The sequence below is a fragment of the Schistocerca americana genome, chromosome 3 (assembly GCF_021461395.2).
Source record: "Schistocerca americana isolate TAMUIC-IGC-003095 chromosome 3, iqSchAmer2.1, whole genome shotgun sequence".
Taxonomy (NCBI): domain Eukaryota; kingdom Metazoa; phylum Arthropoda; class Insecta; order Orthoptera; family Acrididae; genus Schistocerca; species Schistocerca americana.
In genome coordinates, this window is record NC_060121.1 from 869044628 (window position 1) to 869068989 (window position 24362).

The following is a 24362-nucleotide window of genomic DNA, read 5'->3' on the forward strand; positions in this document are numbered from 1 at the left end:
CCTCCTGGGACACACTGTTTACTACACAGGCCACTGCACAGTGCATGGATTATTCTCAAGATGTCTGTGTGAGATACGCGATGGCATCAGCATGACATTCGCTGCCTTCTTTCAATACAGGTTCTCCAAAATTACGCAACAGGGTTACACATGAATGATATCATCTCCCTTCCAAGGATTCATATTTAAATTACTGAACATTCTGTTACACTTTAATGTGGACTATACCGAATTGTTGTGATACTAGCAGTACGTCCCTGACTTTACTCGATGTCTGTTGTCCTGTTTACTTGATAAGGACTCCAAACATTGGAACAGTACTCTAGAAAAGGTCACCCTAGTGCCTTCTATGTGATTTCCTTCACAGATAATCAGCATTTTCCCAGAATCCTTACAATAAATCAAAGTCTTCCATTTACATTCCCCAGTAGTAATTCAATGTGGCCTTCCCATTTTATGTCACTCCTTAGTTTTGCCAATACATAATTATATGATTTGATCTGCTCAAGATGTTCACCACTAATCTTCAGATCAGATAATATTGGGTTCTTTCTGTTCATTATAGACATTATCTTACATTTATCCACATTTAAAGAGAAGTACAATTTAAAACTTCCTGGCAGATTAAAACTGTGTGCCCGACCGAGACTTGAACTGGCAGAAGTAAAGCTGTGAGTACCGGGCGTGAGTCATGCTTTGGTAGCTCAGATGGTAGAGCACTTGCCCGTGAAAGGCAAAGATCCCAAGTTCGAGTCTCGGTCGGGCACGCAGTTTTAATCTGCCAGGAAGTTTCAAATCAGCACACACTCCGCTGCAGAGTGAAAATCTCATTCTAGAAGTACAATTTATCGCACATAGTGATAATACACAAAGACAAAAAACATAACTACACAATGAAGAATTATTGGTATGGAATGGAAATTGGTAGATGTGATGTACTTTTATAGGCAAACAAATAATTACAATTTCAAAAAAACTGGAAGATTTATTCAAGAGAATGAGCTTCACAAATTGAGAAAGCCAGTAACATGTCAATCAATCTCCGTCCTTTATGCAAGCTGTTTCCTGACTTGGCACTAATTAACAGAGTTGTTGGATGGCCTCTTGAGGAACAATCATGCCATATTCTGTCCAATTGATGCATTATATTGTTAGAATCCCGAGATGGTTTGAGGGCCCAACCCTTAATGCTCCAAACATTCTCGATTGGGGAGAGATCTGGCAGCCTTGCTGGACTCATTAGGGTTTTGCAAGCACATAGTACCAATACCAGGAATCAGAACAATCTATATAAAGATCTAAAATCACTTACCTTGGTGCAGAAAGGGTCTAATATTCAGGAAAGCACATTTTCAATAAATTCCCAGCAACCATAAAAAAACTTGGTTTTAGATAAAGCACAATCTAAACAGAATTTGAAAGACTTTTTGATAGGCAACTCCTTCTACTCTACAGGTGAATATCTTTACAAGGATTGTTAGATTGGCCTAATTAAAAATGTGTGTTGGAATTCAGTTTTGACAGCACTTGGTCACAACAGTCAAGATTGGGTATTTTACGTATTAACTTTATTAAAAGTGCATAACTATGTTTCATTCTGACAGTATATTAATTCTGTAAATATTAGCAGTTCCAATGTATTCACCTATTTTGGCAATCTCCTGACAAATGATCAGGATAGTGAGTATTATAATCAGATATTTTTTTATGTTATACTTTCTGACTTGCTCCACACCCATGATAATCATCTCATTTTTGGGTTCACGGAACGAAAACTGAATCTAATCTCTAATCTAAAAACAAGCAGTGGAAACTCTTGCGATGTGTGGGCAGGCATTACCTTGTTGAAATGTAAGCCTAGGATGGGTTTCCATGAAGTGCAATGAAACTGGGCGTAGAATATCATCAACATACTGCTGTGCTGTAAGAGTGCTGTGGATGACAACCATAGGGCTCCTGCTATGAAATGAAATGGCATCCCAGATTGTCACTCCTGGTTGTAGGGCTGTACAGTGGGCGACAGTTACATTAGCATCCCACTGCTGCCCAGGCCGTCTCCAGACATGTCTTCGGCCTGGAATTTTATGGACTGGAGTAGAACTGTCTTCAGTGAGGTGTCTCACTTTGAGTTTAGACCCAATGACAAGTGAAGACATGTTTGGAGGTGCACTGGACAGCAGTGGGATACCAACCTGATTGTCACCCACCAGATGGCCGAACAACCAGTAGTGATGACCTGTGGTGCCACTTCATTTCATACCAGGACCCCTTGTGTTGCCTATCGCAGCACCCTTACAGCACGGCAGCATGTCAACATTTTCTATGCCCCGCTTTGTTGCACATAATGGCAAGCCATACTGGACTCATACTTCAGCAAGATAATACCTGCCTGCATAACAAGAGTTTCTACTGCTTGGCTTCATACTTGCCAAACCCTATCTTGGCCAGCAAGATCACCAGCTCCCTCCTCAGTTGAGAATGTCTGGAGCATTATTGGCATAGCCCTCAAACCAGCTCAGAATTCTGATGACCTAATGCACCAATTGGAGAGAATTGGGCATGATATTCCTCAGGAGGACATCCAACACCTCTATCAATCATTGCTAAGCCAAATTACTGTTTGCATAACTGCCAGAGGTGGACCATTGTGTTACTGACTTGCTCAATTTGTGTACCTCATTCTTTTGAATAAATCATCTATTTTTTCTTGAACTGTAATCATGCCTTTTCTTTAGTTTGCTTTCCAAATATTTAGCATTTACTTACAGTCACTGAATAATGACACTTTCCTGTAAATAACAGCATTGTCAGCGAACAATCTTACTGTGCTCAGTATTCTATCTGATAAATAATTTATGTATATTGAGAACACTGGAGGTCCTATTATGCTTCATTGGAACATATCCAATATTAATTTCATTTTTCGTATAACTGTATAATTAGAAAGAAATTCTATGTTTCCAAATAAGCTGCTCCTCACGCAGTTATATTAAATAGTTGCCGTTAATCTCCTACTGCTAACTTAATATCAACATAATTATACTGATACTAAACCAGAAGCAATAGAGGCTTCTTTGCAACAAACATTACTACTTATCAAGCAATTAGGGGATTCTTCAACCCTTCACTGTATATAATTAGTTTGCAGAAGTGACTAACAAGGTATTTTTTATTTTAATTTGGGTCTGCAATGATTCACAGTTTCTTGCATTGCATACGCTGAGAGCTTTAAACCGAGATGGTGGACTCAACAATAATCTCTAAATGTGACAGCAAAGTCTGTATGTAAGCTATTTTTATGTCTTGGATTTCCTTTATCAGCATTGGCCCAGAAGGTAGTTCCCTAAGACAACGGGTAGTAGACATGCGCAAGGTAAGCTAACTGTATTGTTTTCAAGCGAACACTATGAAAGGTATGAGAGCAAAACATGCCAAATTGAACTTCTTCATGAAACTAACTATATGTTGATTCCATTTTATTATATTATCCAGGAGACCTCCACAAAAATTTAGACACAGACTTTTATTTAGTATATAACCATCAATGTTTATTTCTAGTAACAGTAGGCTATTTTTACTTGTTTGAAATTGCTTAATATGAGTCTCTGGGAAATTAAGTTTTAATTTGTTTGCTGTAAACTAGCTGTCTGCCAATTCAGCTGTAATCTGAGCTTTGTTTGGTATGGTTGAGATTGGGGAATTAATTAGTATGCTTGTATCATCATCAGCAAAAATTTACAATTTTCAAACCGTCTATTTAAGTCATTGTAAGGTCATTTATGCAGATTAAGGACAAAGCTGGATTCTTACTGAACCTTATGATATTTAATATGTTACATTCCCCTATCATGAGTTTAGTTCGCTTCCTGTCAAGTAATCTGTTAAAGTGACACGCTGCTTTAAAGTTACAAGGAGGCCGTAAATTACCTTTAGGAGGTCAAATTCTAAGTACTGTTGATAGACACATTGTAAGATATGTAGTTTAATATCTATAATCATTAGTACAGTAGAACACATTCATTTATATCAACAGTGTCGGAAGGTGATTAACTGTGGCAACAAAGCATGAGTATACACATGGCAACTAGTGCTGTGTACCAATGGCACTTCTATTCAATCTCTTCTTTGCTCTCAGTTTAATGTTTGAATCATTCTCTGTAGTGTATCCAGTATTCAGTATAAATCTCCATAGGTAAGTTGCTTTGCATTTACACAGTGGTTTAGTGGCATACTATCCTGAGAAAGTCTATTAATGAAGTTTCAAGAACCAGCTTTAAAAGATTACTCTAGGAATATACTATAACTCCCTATATATCAATCACGTAGGGATTGTGAGGAAAGATTAGAATAATTACTGCATGCACAGAGACATTAAAACAATCATTCCTCCCACGTGCCATACATGAATGGGATGGGAAGGAACTCCAGTAACTGGTACAATAGGACGTACCCTCTGTCCTGCATCTCTTGGTTGTCTGCAGAGTATAGATGTAGAATAGATGGTGTGAAACTGTGAGATGAAAAAGTATTAATAAAAATTTCAAGTCCAATTGTATCATGGTGCTTTTGTTCTTAATCAACCAATGAATCCTCAAAATTCAAGTAATAGATACTGCAAAACAATTGTGGCACGCTCTGAACTGGTCTACATATTTGGAAGGAGAAGAGGCTATTACAACATTTAAAGTGGAAAAAGAAACATCCTGCTGGTTGGAATTCTTAATTCCTTTCTCACGGAGGGAAGAGTAAACTGTTCCTGCCGTAAAACGTGCCCCATGTACCCACACACTATCACATACTCAAGCGTCACCACTGCAAAACACAACAACTTGAAAGACAGAACAACATATGAAATCATTCATGCTGGTTTTCAGTTAACACGTATTCAATGCACAGCTTTTTATATAAGACAGCCCACAATTAAACTAATTATCAAATGAATGGACAAAGAAGAACTGTCCACCTTGGGGAAACTCAATACTGAGTTCCTGAGCATATTGCACAGCATGACTTAAGGGACCTGAGTGCTGACTGCACCACATGCATCATTTGGATCATCCCAACTGGTACTAGAGTCTCTGAACTCTAGTGACAGGAGTTCATTCTGCAACATATTGTTGCATCTTGCCACTCTGCCACACTCCTGGGCTTAGCCTGCATGAACACACTCCCCTCTTGTCTTTCTCTTTTCTTTTCTGCACTTTGATAGTATTTCTCTACTTATGCCCTCTGCAATGTGCTCTTTTACTTTTCCTTTTATCTTCATGCCCCCTCTCCTTCCCCCCTTCCCCCCCCCCTCTCTCTCTCTCTCTCTCTCACACACACACACACACACACACACACACACACACACTCACGCTCACACTCACACTCACCCACACACACACACACACACACACACTCTCTCTCTTTCTCTGATCCCCCTCTCCTTTTCCACTTTCCTCCTTGATCTTTGATCTAATTCATTTCATTTCTCATTTCCCTTCCTCTTACTCTATCTTTACCTCTCACTCTGTCGTTCTAGCATTGCCAGAATGAAGCCATATCATGCTTATCCATTGACTGTGTTTGAGCTTCTACTCTTTGTGATGCTTCTGTCTTCATCTTTGTCTTGCCTCACCCTCACAATAGGAGGATCCCTCTCAACCTAGGGGCTAGGTAACCTGCCTCTTTTCTAATCATCCCCAACCCACACCCTTTCCTCCATAGCAACTAAAAGCTACAAAAGCTATGGTAGTTTTTCCTACTTTTACAAGTGTCAATCAGTAGTACTTAGAATTTCACCTCCTGAAGTTAAGTATTGACAGCCGTTATCTCTCAAGTGAATTTTTCTTTTTAAATGGATTGTTTTAAATTCTTACTTGTTCATGTTGTTAACAATCTGAACCAGAAATCATTATCTTTCATACACGCTTGTTCAGGTTCCAGCGATCACAGAGCACAGCGTCTGATTGTTCCCCTCCTTGCTTCCCAACTTAGCAACTTCCTGACTTTGCAAGCGACTTTGCATGTGTCACTGCACTGAGAACCGTAAGGACCTAATGCACACTGTCATTGATTTTGAGATTGTAGCACGTATGCTTGCTCCTGATATCTGGTGATCTTGCGGTAAACCAGATCTATCTGTATTTGTAAGCCCACATTGTTTGTATAAACATCCATGAAAAGCTGCCTCACCAATTTCTCGGGTATTCATTTCCATATGGGTCCAAAGCACAAAGCATAATTTTGTCTCTCTGCACTGCTCAGTTGTTATGTAGGGTTGCAATGTAATTCAATGTCTACACATCTACTTCATAATTTGAGGTACATTGACAGTTTATCCAAACCTCACACCACAGATTGTGCTTTATGAAAATGATGATGACAAGGATCATGAAGTGTTTGAATAGGTTGTAATTCAGTATCTTATGCATTTAGTATCTGTTCTTATGTTCTGATTCTAGTTTCACATTAATTACAAACTTGACAACTGTCAAAATACACTATTGTCACTAGCCTATATATGGAAATTTTTTGAATTAACATTAATAATAAATATAATTCTAAATATTAATAAATATTTCATAAACTAAAGTGGGTACATCATTTTCTCATGGGAAACATAGGGTGTTGAGACTGGGTTAAAAAACCAGTCAGGCCTGTGAGCTTGGTGGGTTGTCTACAAATCTGATATCCACAAATATCTATTTTTCTCAAAACTGTGTCTGTGCTTTGGACTCTTATGGTTCTCAGTGCCAGTTCTCAGTGCCACATTTATTAGTGCAGAATGAGACTGAAAGAGAACAATTGACAGTCCACAAAAAAGACCTGAATGTGCTGGGTCAGTGTGAACGATCAAACTTGACAGTGGAAAAATGATACCAGAAAGTCCATAAGTTGTCTCAAAACAGTAATCAGCACAGTCCTTGGAACAATCCAAAGTACAAATCAGTAACAGGCAGCCAGGTTCCAATAGCATGTCTCAAAGATTATGTGTATAGTCTTCACTCAGTGAACAACATGACTGGAGCTCCTGGCTGCTTATAAAGGCAGTTTGGCCTCTCGGTGGCATTCCCATGTGAGTCACCAAGAGTGCCACCTATCATGAGATGCTGGGCCTTGCAACCTTTTTCGTTTGACAATGTCAATTTTTTTTGTTAGCAGAAGTGGTGTTGCCATATGGCTGAGATACAAGATCCCTCCCACCAAGGTCTGTCAGTACAGCCTAAAATGTTTGGAGCAGGTACAGAGGTGATGAGCTGGACAAGGAAGGGTGTAAGCAGGTGTTACGCCTGACAGTTCCACCAAAGAAGGCTGCAACACCACGTCCAGTGGTGGTTAGTAGTTTGGAAGTGGCTCATCCATCTCCACGTCCAGAGGTGATGGGATGTCCATTGCGTTGAATAGCTGGAAGTGTGATATCCAGGGAACACCATGCTGTCTCGTACCTCAGCAGCATTGCTTTCATAGGTGGTGGTGTCCTCGGAAGACACCAGAAGAGGTACCTGTCTGGAACCAATACTGGAGGAGGCTGGATTGTTGCCAACTTGGTGAACATTGGGGGAGGAAGGAGCTAATTTGCATGCTGCACCAGGCATGCCCTATTTGCTTGAATGCTGAACTTCATGTGATCCCAACTGACTGCCCATCAAGGGTCCCGGATGTATGTGCAGGTCCAGCTAATGGTGCCCACTGTGTATGTAGGTGACTGCTAGACATCAGATGTTGCACCACCAGCCACAAGGCATCCAGTAGCATGCTGCAGTCAACAGCTATACTGGATTGCAGCTGGTAATTGTGCCTGGACAAGGGAATTCATGTTTACGGAATTGTCAAGCTGAAAGCCATAGGCATGCAAAGTGTTGAGACCAAAAATATTTTGAGCATGGTCTGAAGCAATGACGTAAAACTTCTGTTGATGTTCTTGAAGCAGGCCACCACTTCACAATGACCATGGAGGAGGATGCACACTCAGCCGTTGCTCATTAGGAGCTGATACCGACCCAATCTATGCAAAAGTGTCATTTTATAAGATACATGGAAGCTCCTATATTCACTTGAAACATAACCAGGCAGTCAAAAATGGTGAGTGTGAATCATATTTTCTGCAGTTGCACCATAAAAGAAAAGATGACATGAACTTTTTTTGTTTGTGCCACGGTGCAGAAGGACGTATGAGGGAGCTGCAGACAATAATGACTTGGCCAAGTATGGCATTCAAGTAGTATAAATGTTAATGAGAACACTGCTGTTGGAGGTGAGTGCAATAACATGGTGGGCTCTTGGGCAGGGGACAACTGTGGGACGGGACTAGACTGAATCTGAAATGGGTGGAGAAGACTGGTTATTCGAATGTGCTCTGTGAAGTGCAGAATGGCAAACTTGCTTAGTGTGTCTCTGCTAAGGAATAAGTGATCCGAATCCCAGTTTTGTGATTTAATGTGGAAACAAGATGAAGTTTGAAGGGAAGACACAGTGCTGTCAATACTAGAAAATGAGCAGCCCGAGTCCCTAGTCTGCAGCTTTTTGATTGGAAAAGGATGAGCTCTTGATAGAAGACATATCTTGTTCCTCAAATGAGTACTGGTCTGACATGAGACTTCATAAGCTTTAGGAACTGGGATAACGTTGTCTGGGATTGGGTTGTCTAAAATCACATCCTGGTTAGGAGTGAACCAAATGATTACTTCTCACTCAAGAGAATTTGACTACTGTTGATAACAATTCTAGTTATTACACGTCAAACATCATGTATGAGAAGCACCTTGAGATTCAGCTGCCCTTGCTGCATATGACTGATTATTGCATTTGTGACACTGAAAAAAAATCTAATTTTGCTGTTACTACACGACACTTTTGTTCATACTATGAAGGAAATAATGTGCAAACCTCTGAAAATTGTTAAGTTTCTGGCTCTACTAAGGGCCAAAGTTTGTGAAGCAAATTTAACAATTTCAGATTAGTAGGTAGAAGACATGCATGTTGTAATGGTATATCAGACATGTCAAATGCCTGGAAGTGCAGCGAGAGGCATTAGCTACAGCTCTCCCATTCCTTAGCATCTGGCTGAAAGGATGGAATGGTGGCAGCTGGTGTATTGACACCACTGCTTGAAGCAGGAGCTGCTTGCTTCAGCTTGGCTTGAAACAACTTGGCTTGAGACTCTGTCCACTGTCCCAAGTGAGCCTGTTGCTGCAGCTTTTATTACTGTTGCAGCTGTCACAGTTAAAAAAACTCTGGATCCATTTTTGCCTCCACTGAATGCATGCCGTGTTCGAGTCCTGTATCCTTGCCTTGAATTGTAGCCAGAATTCTAGTTACCATTTTTGTACATGCTCACTTGGGTTCCTGCGACCAATGTGCACAGTGTTTATTAGTACACAATGAAATTGCCACAGAACACTGAAAGATAACAAAAAACCTGAATGAGTTGGGATGGTGTGAGTGAGCAAACTTGGCGCTGGAAGAATAGTATCAGATGGTCTTAAGTCATTGCAAAGTCATACTCAGTAGAGCAATAAGCAGTCCTTAGAGGCATTGAAAATCCAAAACAATAGCAGGTAGTCAGTTTCCAACACTGTGTCTTGAGGGTTATGTGTACAGTCTTAATTTGGTGAAAGATGTAACTGTGGTGTTCCCGGCCTCTGTTTATGAATATTTTTAAGCTCCTAGGTGGTGTGCTCAGGTGAGCAGCTGTAGGCACAACCTATCATGGTTTGTGGCACCCTGCAATCTGTTTGCATCGATAATGTTGACATTTTCCTCAATAGAGTCAAAGAACTAACCAGGCAAGATATGAGAACATCTAAGCTCAGCAGCTTTTGTGTTATAAGTAATGGCAGGTAATAATAATAATAATAATAATACTTTCCTATAATTCAGCAGCTGCACAAAATCTTTCTATTGGATGCCACTTCAGTGATTTCATGTCCTTACCCAATCCCAGTAATCCTTCTGAGGAAAGGGGACCTGCAGTTTAACATCAAATTTGAACCATATGTTATTCCTGGTGAAAATTTTGTATCATGAAGAGATGAAGGCAAGGTTAATGGCAAGTGAAAGATTCCATGATCCAACTGGGATTCAGTCGCGTGACCTTCCAGTTTCTGGGCACATGCTTTGCCTCTAGGCCATACATATTCTATGGTGACCATTGACAAAAAAAGTGTTAATTGTGCAGAAACGTAATAAGAATAATATATGGTGTCCTCTCAAAGAGCATTTTCTAGACAACTTTTGAAACAGTTGTACAGAGAGTCTAGAACCTCAGAGCACTTTTACTTCCCTAAAGAGGCTTCTTGCCAATAATCAATCATAGTTGGAAAACAGCAGTTACAGTCATAAATATAATATTAGTCACCAAGCGGCAGTAGGAGAACACAAACACACACAAAAAGGTTTAACTTTTACAAGCTTTTGCAGCCATTGGCTCCTTCTTCTGGCAGAAGAGTTGAAGGAGAAGTACGAGGAGTGAAGGAAAAGGGTCTGGAGAGGTTTAGAAAAAGGGGTATGACTGCACTGGATGAGATTTGAAAACGCGAGAGCTGAAAGGAGGAAGACATGGTAGTATACAAGACAGGGATTACCACTAAAACATTGTGTATGAGTTAAGAGAGAAAAGTTAAGTCCATCGTATATAACAGAGGTGGGAGGGGGGAGAGCAAAAAATAGACAGGGCAGTAATGACAGATGTAGAAGACTAAAACAGAGGGATATAAGGACTAATTACTGTCTAGAAATTCTGATTAGGAAGGAATTAACGAAAATTAAGGCCAGGTGGGTGGCGAGAACCAAGGACATGTTGTAGTGCTATTTCCCAGCAGCGGAGTTCTCAGAAATTGGTGTCTGGGGGAAGAATCCAGATGGTGCATGTGGTGAAAGAGGCACCGAGATCATGTCTGTCGTGTGTGTTGCCAGAATACACCCTCTGCCTATGCCCATTCGTCCTGAATGATAACTGGGTGGTGCTCATGTCAATATAAGAGGCTGAACAGTATTTATGTAATAGCTGGTATAAGACAAGTGTTGTTTTACAAGTGGCTCTCCCTTTGATAGGATATGTTTTGCCAGTTACAGGGCTGGAATAGGTAGGTGGTGGTAGGAGGGTGCATAGGGCAAGTCTTACAGCAGGGACAGTCACAGGGGTAGGAGCCATAGGGTAGGGAGATGGGTGCTGAAGGAGCACAGGATCTGACAGGGATATTGCGGAGATTGGGAGGGCATTGAAAAGCTATTCTAAGTGCGGTGGGCAACATCTCAGACAGGATGGATCTCATTTCAGGACATGATTTTAGGAAAGCACAGCCTTGAAGAAGTAGCTAATTAATACATTCCAGACCAGAATAATACTGAGTGACAAGTTGTATGCTCCGAATTTTTTTTTTTTTTTTTTTTTTGTGGGATCAGCAGTACCAGCATTGGATGTGATGTCCCAAGGAATCTACTTTTGAACTAGGTTGGTGATGTAATTACTTCCTCCAAAGGCTGATGTGAGAATGGTGGTGTATTACTGTAAAGATTCTGCATCTGAACAAATACATTTGCCTCAAATTCCAAGGCTGTATGGGAGGGAACGTTTGACAAGGAAAGGATGGCAACTGTCAAAATGTAGGTACTGTTCTTCATTAGTAGGTTTAACGTGGTTGAAAATGTGTAGCTGGCTGGCCTTCAGCGAGGATGAGATAAACATTAAGGACAGTGGCATGAGATTCATAATAGCACCATATGAAATTTAATTGGGAGAAGATATTTAGAGATTCCAGCAATTTTAACAGTCAATAAGGCAAAAATGTGATCAATGTATCTAAACCAGACCAAGAGCTGAAGACTTATGGATCCCTGAAGAACCACCTCCAAGTGACACATGAAAAGGTTGGCATAGAAAGGAGCCATTCTGGTTCCCATGGCCATACCCCTGATCTGTTTGTATGTTTGCCCCTCAAAGGCTCCTAATTAATTCACGGGTATCATGAGGCAGTTAAATATGTTCACTTTATAGTGTAAATGAAATCTCTGATGCCATAGGCATATTGGAAGAAAGAGAATGGTGCATTTTTCATGAACAATTAATGATGGAATAGCTTTGTGTAAGATATATTCTGCATTTGGTGAATGCTGATCAAAAGCAAATGTAAAAGAAATTTCTTAGCAATGTTTGGATTGTTCAGAAAGTGTTCAACTGATATTATGCAACAATTTGTTATTATGGATGAAATATTACCTACCACTTCACTCCAGAACAAAACTGCAATCAAAGTAGTGGGTGGAACACAGGACGCCTGACCCAGGAAAAGGTGAAAGCAATTTCGTCTGCCAGAAAGGCTATAGCCACTATTTTGTGGTATACTAAAACACTGTTGCTATTGGCTTCTTTGCAAAGGATTTAACATTAAGAGACAAGTACCATACAAGTCTTGTTGGCTAACAGAAGGAAAATATATGATAAAAGATTAAGATTAGGGTTTAATGTCCAGCCAATGATGACATAATTAGAGGTGGAACACAAGCTCAGATTGGGAAGGAAATCAGCATATCTTTTTCAAAGAAACTACCCTGAGATTTTCCTTAAGTTATTGAGGGAAACAATCAAAAACCCATTTCTGATTGGGTGGATAGGGATTTTAAATCCTGCCACCCATTTCCCTCCTTCCCCCAAATGTGAGATCAGTGCCTAATCTTACTCATTGCAAAACAAACAAACAAACAAAAAAAAGGATCGTCTTTCACCAGGAAAATGAAACTACCTGCAAAGTTGCTTTGGTTCTGAGAAAACAGAGAGCTGAAGAAGAAATTGTTGGAATGTCCACTCTGTTCGGCTGCTCGTATTTCCACCTATTAGGTCATGTAAAGAAATTTTGTATGAAAGACATGAAGAGGCCATAGACGAATATTTCGCAGGTCTATTGAAATTTTATTTCATGGGTGGAATATACACTATTGAAAATCAACGAATAAATTGCACTGACTTAATGAGGAACTACGTCAAATTAAAAGTGTCACCCAGGAAGTAATGCATCACCTTTTTTTCTTCAACAATTATTGATTTGAACACAGTGAAATGTACACACAAGAAGGAATAATGTTTCTTCTACATTCCCTATTTTTCCACATAATCTCCTTCCCAGTCCATGGCCTTCCTCCAGCAAAGCTCATAGGTGTGTTCTGGTCACAGCCACTTCTTAACTGTGTGAATTACCTCTTCATCATCCTCAAAATGTCTTTCATGAAAGGCATCCTTTAATGGCCAAAGAAATGGAAGTCTGAGGAAGCTAAATCAGGGCCATAGGGTAGATGGGGTAATACTGTCCAAATCTGTTTGGTAATATGTTCTGAAATCCTCAAACATATGCAAAGCTGGGCATTATCATGCTGAATCAAACAGTCGCCTGGGTTGTTATGGTGCCAAAGTCACTGGAAATGCTTTTTGAGCTTGGTTATTGTATTCACATATGCATCAGAATTAATCGTGCTGCCTCTGGGCATCACAGATGCATACATCAGCACAATGGCTTAGCAAACATAACTGGTGCCTAGAGCACAACATTTCATTGGTGCTCCCCCCCCCCCCCCCTCCTCCTCCTCCTCCTCCTCCTCCTCCTCCTCCTCCTTCCACATCCGAGGTATGACACTCGCTTTATAGCTCCTCCCCAACCCCCCACCCCTACAGAAGAGTCACATATATAATATACAGAATTTATTCTAATAATAATATACTTTCCAGAAAATCTTGTTTGTCTTGGAGACCATTTGGCACTCCTCTGCAAGTGGCTTGCAGTACATGACAGACCAGACCCCTTGATCCCCCCACCCTTGCTATGCCACTGCATCAGCAAACTGCATCTTGTCAGGTGTGACAGCTCTGGATGGTCTGCCCAAATGCTGAAATCTTTGAGATCAGCTGAACCACTTACTTGTAGTGGCCTCACCCTCTTTGCCCACCTGATAACCGTACTTCTGTCCATAAGTAGATGCTCCATAAACAGCACACAAATGTTTGTGAATGTTTCTATCCTACTCCATGAAGGTAGAAACACAGTTTACAATAACTTGCACTGGTGGCAACGTAAAGACTGGTGGAACCAAAACAGGCAGGTCTACTGGTGAATGACAGCAGAAATCAAGAGGTGAAAAAAAATAAAAAGAAAAAAAATAAAAAGACACACACACACACACACACACACACACACACACACACACACACACACACACACACACACACGCACAAGTCTAAGACAAAGCCAAGTCATCTAAATGGTTAGACACAATCCAAGAGAAAAACTAAATCTCAAACTTTAATCAGGCAAGGTAAAAAACTCTGCTATTCAGCGACATGATACTTGGGCTTCAGAGACAACTGAGAAACTGGCTGCAAATCACCAGGCTGCAGTACATCAGTAAACATATATGGGTAAACAGTCATCACAGGAAAGTGCCACCTCATGCACTTGCCACAGTGGCCATACTCCATATGGCCATGAGCCATGGCTGTCACCTGGAGCCCAAGTATCTCTGACATGTTCTCTCTATCAATATTCAGGCTAGGAGGGGAATCTGTGTCACTCTCACCTCAAATACTATACCCAACAAATTCTCTCTCTGCAGTGTGAAATTCAATAACGACACACTGTTTGTAATATACATCACTAACAGATGCCATTTTGAAACACTGCTGCAGCTACGCTATCTATTGGAGAATACAGAAAATTTGCATGCGCACTCCAGAAACTTTAAATAATGCATACCTGAAGTTTTGCGTTCATACCACTGTTGTTGGCTGAGAAAATGTTTGATTACTTAAGCTGCTGGATATACAAACAAAATGTATACAAAAATATTTAACAACAGATTACATAAAACTGCTCTCTTACGGATGACAATGTCCCACACTGACTGTTGCAATTCCAGCAAATAAATCTAGATATCGTTTCCCATTGTGGTCAAACAGCCATTGCTTGTACCCCTGGTGAAGCAGAAGGGGTTCTTTATACACAGGAGCTAAGCAAGGAACAACATGTTTCTGTTGAATTTCTTTTGCTGATCCATAACTGTGACCCTGGAACAGAAATATCAACTAATTTAATTGTAAGTACAATCTTTCTTAACTTAAAATTTATATTCATGAAAAAACACTTTCTGGTATAGAAAGTGAGTGAAATTAAAATTCAGTCTGAAAAGGATCATAACTACCTCAACTTTGTTATTTATATAATATCTGACTCTACAACTTTGCCACATTGATATTATATTTACAGTGGTCCTTGCCATTATTTGTAAATGTTCACCAATAGCAAACTTAACTGACTCTCAGAAGTTACGAAAATAGTGGCTAATCAGTATTCATCAGTTTGCAGGTATTTCCAGCTCAAAGGTCATTAATAATAGCAGCAATTTGAGGATGATGTCATCACTAGTACCAACTTCTAAATTATTGCGATGCCATCTGGACCAGATTCAATGTCAAACTCGTGTCACAATCTTTTTTCCACTGTTAAAATGTTTAGGTCCCATATGATTCTCCACTGCCTCATTGATTAAGAAATCTTTGTATCTCAAGGCATGCTTGGGACACTTAGTGTCATCAGAAAGTATTCTCTGTCCATTTATGAGGGGTTGTTTTTTTGTGAGAAAGCTGATTTCTCAAGTTGTCTCGAATTTACATGGTGGGAGTGTGATACACAGCATTCATTAACAGTGAAAAATTATTTGTCAAATAACATTCCTAAGATACGCTATAAGCAGTGAAGTTTCTGAGGCCCAGATTATCTCTTTTTCCTGTCTGATGCCTGGTACCCACCCATTTCCAGGCCAGAGGACTGACATGGAGCTTCTCCAACTTATGTGGAGAACCAACTGTACCTGAATATAGGCAATTATAGTGATGTGGTCACCAGTACAAAAGGCATTTTAAAGCTATTGCCAGCTATCCATTCCTCCCAACTTCCACCCGGGGGAGGAATTGGTGTATCCCTTCTGTCTGTGTCTAGTGTGCTTTGTATGGTCAAATGTGACAAAGTTTTTCAAGTGTTTGCGCATCATTTAAATGAGGTATGACATGGGAACCTTCCCTGCATTTAGGTAGAGGGATGTGGAAAACCACCTAAAAACCACATCCAGGCTGGTCAGCATGCCATTCTTCACCATTAATCAAAGCAGATTCAATCCGGGGCTGTCATGCCTCCTTGTGTCCCGGAACTGGGTGCTTTAACATGCTTCACTTGCCCAGATCACATGTAATTTGAAATTATTTACCTTTAATTTTAACAGATACAGTGGCTATATCTCTTTGTTCTTCTTATCCCTCCTTGTGTCTAACAGAATACTGATGCCAAAAGAGTAGCATGAATTGAAACTTCAACACAATATTAAGGAACCCTCATTTTTGTGACAATTTGTCCCAATTCATGCTGAACCACTTCTGGTCATCACTGACGAACTATTACCTCAACATTTTCTGGAAAATACTGATTGGCTATTACAAGACAACACCCAATAATAAGATGGTTACTGTAAATAAATATTAAGAAGACAAAGGCAATGGTAATTATGGTAATTACAGAGAACAAGAGAAAGAGAATCAGCAAACTGGAGTCAAGCTAGTAAAGCAGTTTGAGATGTAGAGCAAGAAGTGTTATGAAATATGACAAAGAAAGAAAAACATCTACAGAAATTAGAAACAAAAATTTTTAAAAAATCTGTGAGTTAACTGTTACACAATTTGGGAAATAATAGTGAGATCCTTTTTATTCTGCAAAGCCTTATACGGCACTGAAAAGTGGAAATTATTAGTGTGCAGTAGTGCACCATCTGAAAGTGTTTGAACTACAGGGTTGCAAAAGATTGAACAAGTAAGGTAGAATGAGTAGTGGTAAAATACTAGAAAGACTCATAACTAGGAAAATAATAGATAAGAACAGCATTTATAACAACAGCTGTGTAGAGCGAATAGTGAATAAACAAAATATCATATGAAGGACAAGATACAAATAAATAAATGATAAATTTATCATAGACCAAACCAATAAAATAAGATAAAAATAGAAAGTCTGAATATTACCTTAATGTCTACATGATCACACTTACATGTTTCATACAACAATAGTTATCTACATTTTTAGCAATAGAAACCTGTTCACAGTAAATATTACTCCTTGCCACTAACATAATAGGAATCATTGATCTTTTATTCTAGGTCTTAATATAATTTGCAGAAGTTGCTAATAACATGTTTTAAATCTTCACTTGCATTTGTAAGGATTCCATAATTCTTGCTTCATGTTTTGTGGAAGCCTGGTAAAGACTTTTGCATCTAAATACAGAAACCCACTCTGAATCCCAGACAAGAAAAAAGTTAACACTAAAATTATTTTAGGAAAAGGATAGATTGCTACTCACTGTAAAGATGGCACACTGAGTTGCAGACATTTGCAACCGAAGAGATTGTTACACATTTACCTTTCAGTCAAAGCCTTCTTCAGAAAAGAAAACACACACACATTCACACAAGCAAGCACACCCCAAGCACACATGACCACCATCTCTGGCAGGCAACTTAGACAGAATGTAACTGTCACATTACTTTAAAACATTGCTCTTCTCAGTATCCATTCTTTCCTTTCTTTACTGACATTGTTTTCATTGTATTCCAAAAAGCACACACAGTAACTTCCCAGCCATACTGTACCAAAAATTTCATACATGCACAACATGTGGCTACGTAACCACCCGGATTGTTGATGCAATATTTCATGCCCCAAATTCTTTCCACCACTAATTATAATTATTCCTACTGATTTCACATTTCTTCCCTCATCCTTGCACATTCCCACATTTTATTTTCCACACCTACTCATGGCACACAAACTTATGAACTTCGATCTAACCAATAACCCCAAATTTGCACATACTCCCATACCTCATCCATTCCTTTTTTCCCATGTTTTTATACATTTTTATGTGTAAGTACAAGTTTGTGCATATTTTTTGGTTGTTCCATATATCTGTGCCTATTTTTATGAGTTTTTGTGCTCATTTTTGCATGTCTATACGTATTTTTAAATGTTTTTTTTCTGTTGCCCAGCTCCCCTCACAATCACCAACACCTTCGTTTATCCATTTCTGCGTCATTCCCATTTTATCCCAATTCAACCCTGCCACAATGGATTCCTGCTCCATCTTTCTGCACCAGTTCAATAAAGTATCCCTTTTCCTGGCTAAAACCCAGTCTCACACCCTATTCTTTAAATGCTGCCTAAACTGTAGAATGTCCCCAAATGACCTAACCATAAAAATTCCTTTCTCTGCATCCTACCCTTCCTTTCATAATGACTTTCATCTTTTCAGATTCTGCCAGTCCCTGGCCCTCACAAACCTCCTATGGCAAAAACACATCTCCATGGCACAGGTATCCGAGAAACACTTCTGCTTCCTCCGCAAGGTACTGCTATTGTGCAATCCCTATTACACACACCACATCTCTGAAATTGAATCCCTTGCTCTCCAGCACACGGAATGGCATTCCAGACACCACCTCTATAAGTTATCCAACCTGCTCACACCCTGCTGCCGCCTTGGGACACCACTATCCAATCTCTATCCTCCCCACAACTTCCAGGAGTTGCTTACCTCCAACATGGCCTCACCATCCTTGCTTAGATCCATTCCTAAGAACACCAATCTTTCAGCAGACGAAAGGACAGCCATACAAAACCACAAAACAAATCCTGACCTATCATCCACTGTTGTTACAAATCACTGTTAATACCTAGCAGAAGCCCTCTGACTCCTCCACATATAAACCCTGCCAGAATGATCCCATCCCAGAGGTGCAACACAACCTCCAGTCCATGCTTAAAGCCTTAGGCCCTCCCAAGAACCTCTCCCCTGAATCTATTCCCCTCCTTATCCATGTGACATCCTCCTCCCCCCCCCCCCCCCCCCACACACACACAACCTTCTACATGCTCCCCAAAACTCACAAACACAAGAGTCCTGGGCACCCCATTGTAGCCAGTTATTGTGCGCCCACTGAAAGAATTTCGCCCCTCATCGACCTACACCTTCAACCAATTGTCCAAAACTAGGCTCCCACATCAAAAATGCCAACCACTTCTTTCACTGACTCTCCACCATCCCCAACTTTTACCTCCTGAATCCCTACTCATCACTGCAGATGCCACTTCCGTTAACAGCAACACTCCCCTTGCCCATGGTCACGCCACTACTGAACACTACTTTTCCCAGCACCCTTCAGACTCCAAACCCACTACCTCATTCCTTATATGCCTCACAAACTTTATCCTAACAAACAACTATGTCTCCTTTGAAGTGGAAGATATACAAAGAAATCTGCAGCACAGCAGCAATGTGCACCTGCACAGCACCCTCCTATGCCAACCTGTTTCTGGGCCATCCGTTATTATTGATGCCACCTCACTTTACACTAACATCCCAAATCCCATCGCCTTGCTACTATTGAACACAACTTTTCCTAATGCCTGATTGACTCCAAAACTACAACCTCCTTCCTGGCCAACTATATCCTCACCCACAATTACTTCACCTTTGAAGGCATTGCCTACAAACAAACCTGCAGTACACAACAATGAGCACCCTCATGGCACCATGCTATGCAACCTATTCATGGACCATCTAGAGGAATCCTTCCTAATCACTCAGAATCCCAAACCCATCACCTGGTTCAGATTCACTGATGATATCTTTGTAATGTGGATCACGGGTGAGGACACCCTATCTACAGTCCTCCGGAACCTCAACACCTTTTGCCCCATCCACTTCACCTGGTCCTCTTCAACCCAACAAGTCACCTTCCTCAATTTTGACCTCCACCTCAAAGATGGCTACATCAGTACCTCCGCCATATCAAACCTAACAACCATCAGCAATACCTCCTCTTTGACAGCTGCCACCCATTCCGTACCACAAAGTCCCTTCTATAAAGCCTAACCACTCAAGGCCATTCCATCTGTAGTGACAAGCAGTCCCTCTCCAAATATACCAAGTGTCTCACTGAGGCCTTCACAGACTGAAATTGTCATCCCAGCCTTGTACAGAAACAGGTCTCCCGTATTTTATCTTTCCAGTCACCTACCACTTCTCAGAGTCCCTCTGTCCGGCCACAAAGGAGCTATAACTCTTCCTTTTTGCTACTGTTATACCATAACCACAAAACTAAAGGCAATTTGTAAAACAGATGTATTTTATTGGATTAATAATGGTATAAAGCAACAGAACAGTGTTACCCTCTGAGAGGAATTTTGTTAAATTGACCGTGTTGTTCCTAACGGAGGTGGCTTATCGGAAATGAAAGTCAGAATTACGTAAATATTGGAATAGTGACAAACAAAATTTTGCCTAGCTATACTGTTTCTAGAATAAGGGAAACGGTCGCCAGCCTAATTAGGCAAGAGAAAGATTAACGTTCTTGTTTATGAAAGTGGGTATAAGTAACTATAATGGACAAACACAACCTAGACTTGGCCACACGCGAGTGCAATGAACTCTGACACACGTATGTTTTAAGATTGAAGCTAACAACTGGAGCAGCACAAGCTATTTGCAAAACACTTCTAATACACAAGATACACAAACACTTAGCAAACTTGAATATATAATGTTCCACAACTGCAGCTTTCTCACTTTTACTACAGCAAAACACAATGTGGGGCGGCGGATGAATAAGTTTGTAATTCATATTTGTAGACTGTGGAAACACTTCCCAACCGATGCACCATAAGTGGGGCGGCGGATGAATAAGTTTGTAATAATAATTAATCTATTGCTGGATATATGCTTGCGTGTTGAAGCAGTTTATGGCTTTTAGAATGTTGTTATTGCTGTCTTTTGCCGTTCTCAACACTGGCTCTCTATTTACTCCGTGACCCCCAGAAAGTGATTTAATAAAACTTGGAGCCAGTAAATAGATATCCTAGTGCCCACTTTACCTGAGAATGTTCTTATAGCTGCAGCTTACAGCTCTGAGGAATTAGGAGATTGTCCGGGATTTCTAATCAAAAACGGTTTTCCAAAATAGTTGAGTATATTCTGAAATTCACTAATAAAAACCACAAGTATCCCTACAATCTAACTAACAGAACAGTTCAGAGTCTAATGCGCTGATGCAACTATAAATGTCCGAATCAAATGTTAAAAAGAATGCTCGCCATAATTTGATGAAAATATTTCATCAAACGCCACGCAAAATATTTGGTAGAATGTCTGTCCCGCGACGGCACGTGAAAATACGACAATACGCAAACTGAAGCTAGTTAATGAAAATCATTCCAGAATTAACACTTCACATGAAATGTTTTCATAGTTCCGCGTATCTCTAGTAACTTAATACGGCACCCGAGGCTGTTTGTAGCAGATACACTGATGCGACGCGACTACCGACAAAGATGGCGTGTCATTCAGCGTCTGGAGAGAACTGGGGCCTTGCTTCCTCGCGCAGTGTTCTTATATATAAAGCCGCGGTGCGGACGGCTGAGGGATCGCCTGATCAAATCCGCTCTCCCGACTAGCCGCTGGGCTAGTAACGCACCACTTCAAGTTACATAATAATTTATAGCTTCTTTGGCTGATGGCCGAAGAAGCTCTTAATTTAAACGTGCATTCAGCACGCAGGTAAGTATTGATAATAAAATTTTGACGTGGCTAAGTTAAATATTCTGGGCGAGAGAATTAATCTAATTACCCTGCACGCAGCAGATGAGCTCTGAACTGTCCCTTTTGAGATCCGCTATCGCTATAATTTTATAGGTATTAAAAGGAAACTTTACACATCTTCATAATCATAGCGGACCTCCAACCTATTTAAATCTAAACATCCTAGCCTTATTTACTAGCCTACTTAATCTATCTTGCTTCCTTCAGTTTTGAGACGAAAACCAGAAAATCATGAATTTCCACTAAAATCTTAATATGTGAAATCCAAAGTACTGTTTTTATTAAATCATTATGAAAAATGAATCTAAATATAAATTTTGAAGTCTCTAGCTCTCTTCTGTTGCGCCAATGATTTTTCCAGAAAAACGTCCAAATCTCGGAAATGGCTGAAGTTATCGAACTGATTTTTAACACACATTAATTTAGTATTATTTTTGACATGCTAGAAAAGTTTTAGTTCATTTGCTTGATTTTTAAGGTATTGCGCAACATTTATGACGTCAGAGCTAGTTACAGCAGACTGGCTGGCACACAATGGAAACTGATGTGAATTTACTACAGCGTGAGTAGGCTGCTTCCCTACATCACCCTCTACTTAAATTTTTTGTTTATGAATGTTAATGAATGACAAAAAAAAAATTTAATTACAAAAAGGGAAGCAAGAGTACAGTTTAACTCCCTATGAAAATCAAAATTGAAATATAAACCTGTAGAAACATTAATGAAAACTGATTACCTACATTAATTATTTAAATTGTAGGCATATTCACTGCCTTTTAAACACTGTCATTACTCAAATTTTTTAAAACAAAGTCATGAAATATTTTGGCATACATATTGCCTTAGACAAACAAACACATACAAATTGAAAAATTATGAAACTCTTAGATCCATTAAATACATTTTTACATACACAAATTCAAAGAAAATAACATGACACATAAACAGATGAATATCTCTTAGCAGTCTTTTCTAAACCTGAAAGAAAAGTTCACAAATAATTTTTTTATACACGTGGTTGTAGCCGCTTTGGCTGGCATCCTACACTTCTATTCACAAGGGTAGAGGAGGGGAAGTTGCTATGGTGTGCGTCCTTCACGTTCTCTCTAAATTACATGGGGGAAAGGGGAGGGGTCACTGTGAGTTGTGTCCAAGTCACTCCACACTTTCACGCAGCTACCAGGCTGCCATTATCTGGTTTGTCCTGTAGAACAAACAAAAAGAGTGCCTCAGACTCTGTTCACTTAATATCTAAGGGTGGGTCACAATGAAATGGGGATATATACATTTTATCCTTCAATATTTTCCTGGAACAAAGTTAACAGAACCTTTCTCAATTTTACTCTTACGGTTACTTAACTGTCATAAAATCGGTAAACAAATGGCTCAAAACGCCGTTAGTCACGTACTAGAGAAAATCTATGCTCAAGGCATACAATCATGAATCCTATTTAACATCAATTTATTATTTCTGGGCCGGAATACTGAACCAATGCTCGGTACATTCCTGACAAATCTGCATTTTATTTACTTAACTGACTCATCTTTGATTACTTTATTCTTAGAGATAGTATGAGTATGATTAGTGGTTGTTTTCTCAGCTTCTTTGTACATGTGAGTAACTTTTGGTAATAGTACAATTGTGAGTGTTCAAAACACACTACGTTTAGTTGACTACAAAATCCACTTATTGGTCCTCTGCTGTTGCCAGTTCCACATCTGCAATTAGGTACTTACTTACTTTGAAGTGTATTTATGCGGAGCTAAAATAATGTTTTACGTCTGCCATTATGTACTTACTTACTTTGCTAGTGTATGAACTTATTTAACACTCACTGTATTAATATTTAAAGCATAGGATAGCACATTTATTTCATATTCATAGTGTACTGCAGCTGATTAGATTGCTCACGTGGCAATCCATTTCCACTCAATCGGACGCTGAAACCACAGGTAGTCTCTCTCAGACCTACCACTAAACTGCATCAAATAATTATGGACGAGCGTAATGCTAAATTCCTTAAACCTATAGGACACCATGAGCTGCTCTGTCTCATCTAACATAAGGGTACCTATGGTCGCATTCACGCCTCCAACTCATAACCTCAATACGTGTAGGTGTATCCTGTCACACACTACACTAAAATAATGGCCAGCTCCAACCTTATAAATACTTCAGGGACGTGTCCTTCACGTCTCAACCACAAACACTGCTCAATTTTATTACACTGCCTTTCCTTGCTACATCAGGTGAGTTTAATCTTACAACTTATCTGCATATTTTTCATACCACTAAGCAATCTCTTTCTTACTATTTATTAGTTAGCTCTAATGCATACACTAGGTTTCACTACCACTTCAGATCTTGCTTGTACATGAATTCATATATCTTTTTAAATTACTGTTGGTGGACCATTTCCATTAAAACAACACTTTGTACTTATTATATTACCAGGGTACTATACATAATTGTTACTCAAATACATTTTATATCTTAATTACGTCATACTTCTCTATTGTTTGTCACTATTAGGTTTGTCACATTAGGTATTTTTCTTCACTAATCGGTAGATAGAATGGTTACATAACTCAAGGCTTGATAGTCATAACGGAAAATTTTAGTATTTGGAAAGAAAAGGTCGAAATTTTTGAAGACAGGAAAGTGGAAGAATGAGTGAGACCTGAAAGGGAAAAAA

The 24362-nt window shown here is 39.7% G+C and overlaps 1 protein-coding gene across 1 annotated transcript in view; it reads right to left on the reverse strand.

Annotated features, from left to right (window-relative positions):
- LOC124605308 (alanine--glyoxylate aminotransferase 2, mitochondrial-like) overlaps window positions 1-24362 on the reverse strand; it is a 153636-nt gene that overhangs the window by 62202 nt on the left and 67072 nt on the right. The window contains exon 3 of the mRNA XM_047136890.1: window positions 14850-15034. Coding sequence (XP_046992846.1) covers window positions 14850-15034 — 185 coding nt within the window. The remainder of the gene's footprint in view (window positions 1-14849; window positions 15035-24362) is intronic.